This window comes from Lagopus leucura, unplaced genomic scaffold (assembly GCF_019238085.1).
Source record: "Lagopus leucura isolate 7727_CA_CO unplaced genomic scaffold, USGS_WTPT01 32102-0_obj-0_obj, whole genome shotgun sequence".
Lineage (NCBI taxonomy): Eukaryota > Metazoa > Chordata > Aves > Galliformes > Phasianidae > Lagopus > Lagopus leucura.
This window is the reverse complement of record NW_024968369.1, coordinates 1-1,472: the sequence shown is the minus strand read 5'-3', so window position 1 is coordinate 1,472 and position 1,472 is coordinate 1. Positions and strand designations below refer to the sequence as shown.

General features: G+C 71.1%; 1 protein-coding gene across 1 annotated transcript; it reads right to left on the bottom strand.

Annotated features, from left to right (window-relative positions):
• Positions 1–13: 13 nt before the first annotated feature.
• Positions 14–1,067, bottom strand: LOC122193624 (nuclear receptor subfamily 1 group D member 1-like; the record flags this gene model as incomplete). Its single annotated transcript, XM_042894486.1, has 3 exons — positions 14–506; positions 579–667; positions 747–1,067. Coding segments are annotated over 3 exons (653 nt in total), but the record flags the coding sequence as incomplete, so codon positions are not given.
• Between the last annotated feature and the right edge of the window lie 405 nt (positions 1,068–1,472).

Here is a 1,472-nt window from a genome sequence, read left to right as displayed (position 1 = left end):
AGCAGGAAGAGGGCACAGAATGGGGTGGGTGCAGCACCCGGGGCACCGCGCCCAGAGGAGTGCACAGCCTTGGGGGGGTCCCAGCCTTATAGGAGCGTCCCGGTGCTACTGGGAGGGGGGAGGCACAGTCAGGGTAGGGATCCCGGCCCTGGGAAGGGGTCCCGGCCCTGTGGGGGTGTCCCAACTCTGGGGTGGGGTTTGGGTCCCAGCCCGAGGAGAGGGGGGTCCCATGTCTGTAGAGAATCCCAGCCCATGGAGGGGGGTCACAGCTCCAGGGGTGTTCCAACCCTGACCCGGGTCCCAGGCATGGGGGGCTCCACCCCAGGGAGTGTCCCAGCCCCGCGGGGGGGTCCCGGCTCACCGTCGCGGGACATGCCGACCAGCAGGCACTTCTTGAAGCGGCACTGCTGGCAGCGGTTGCGGTTGATGCGGACGATGGAGCAGTTCTCATTCTTCAGGCACTTCTTGTACTGGATGTTCTGCTGGATGCTGCGGCGGAAGAACCCCTGCGGGGCGCCGGGGGGTCACTGGAGGTCTCCTCCTCCCCCACCTCCTCCCCCCACGCCCCCAGCCCGTACCTTGCAGCCCTCGCAGGCGTGCACACCGTAGTGGAAGCCAGAGGCGACGTCACCGCAGACCTTGCAGAGCAGCACCATGCCGTTCAGCTCTGGGGGGGCACCGGGGGGTGAGCGCAGCGCGGGGCCGGGGGGGCGTTCCACCCCATCGCCCCCTCCCATCCCACTCACTGGTGACATTGGTGCCGTTCTTATTAGGCGAACCGCGGCGTCGCTCATCCGCTGCCACCGCCACTGCGCCGGGGAATGCGGCCGAGGGGCCGTAGGGTGAGGAGGAGGAGGAGGAGGAGGATGAGGAGGAAGGCGAGCCGTCATCGCGGGGGGGCAGCGGGCCGCCCCCGTAGGGCCGGGAGTCCTGCAGGGAGCCGGTGGGCGACGGGGGGAAGTAGAGGGGGACGGGCTGAGGGCCGCCGGCGGAGCCTTCGCTGCAGAGCGGGACTGGGCTGGCGCGGGGGGGGGACCCCACGGAGCCCACGTAGCTGATGACACCGCCTGCGGGAAAGGCACGGAGAGGATCAGAACGGGTGGGGGGGCCGCGGGGAGCGCCCCGGAAGGGCCGTACCCAGAGCTGCACGTGTGCCACGGAGCGGGGTCAGCGGGGCGGGTGGCACATGGGGGTGCGTCCCACGTGCCGTGGGGACACGCGGCCCGGAAACGGGAGTGGGAGGGTGTGGGGAGGGAATGGAGAGATGGGAATCCCGGGACGGGAAAACCCACGGAGGAAATACGGGACGGGAACGGCGAGATGGGAACCCCGGGCTGTGGGGTGGGGGGGCAGCGCCAGCACCGTGCGGGAGGAGGAGAGAGGAGGGGAATCCCCATAAGGGCACGGAGCCCCCACCCGCTGCACGGCCCGGCCCCGCGTGGGGTCACGGCCCCGCGTTCCCCCCCCCCCCC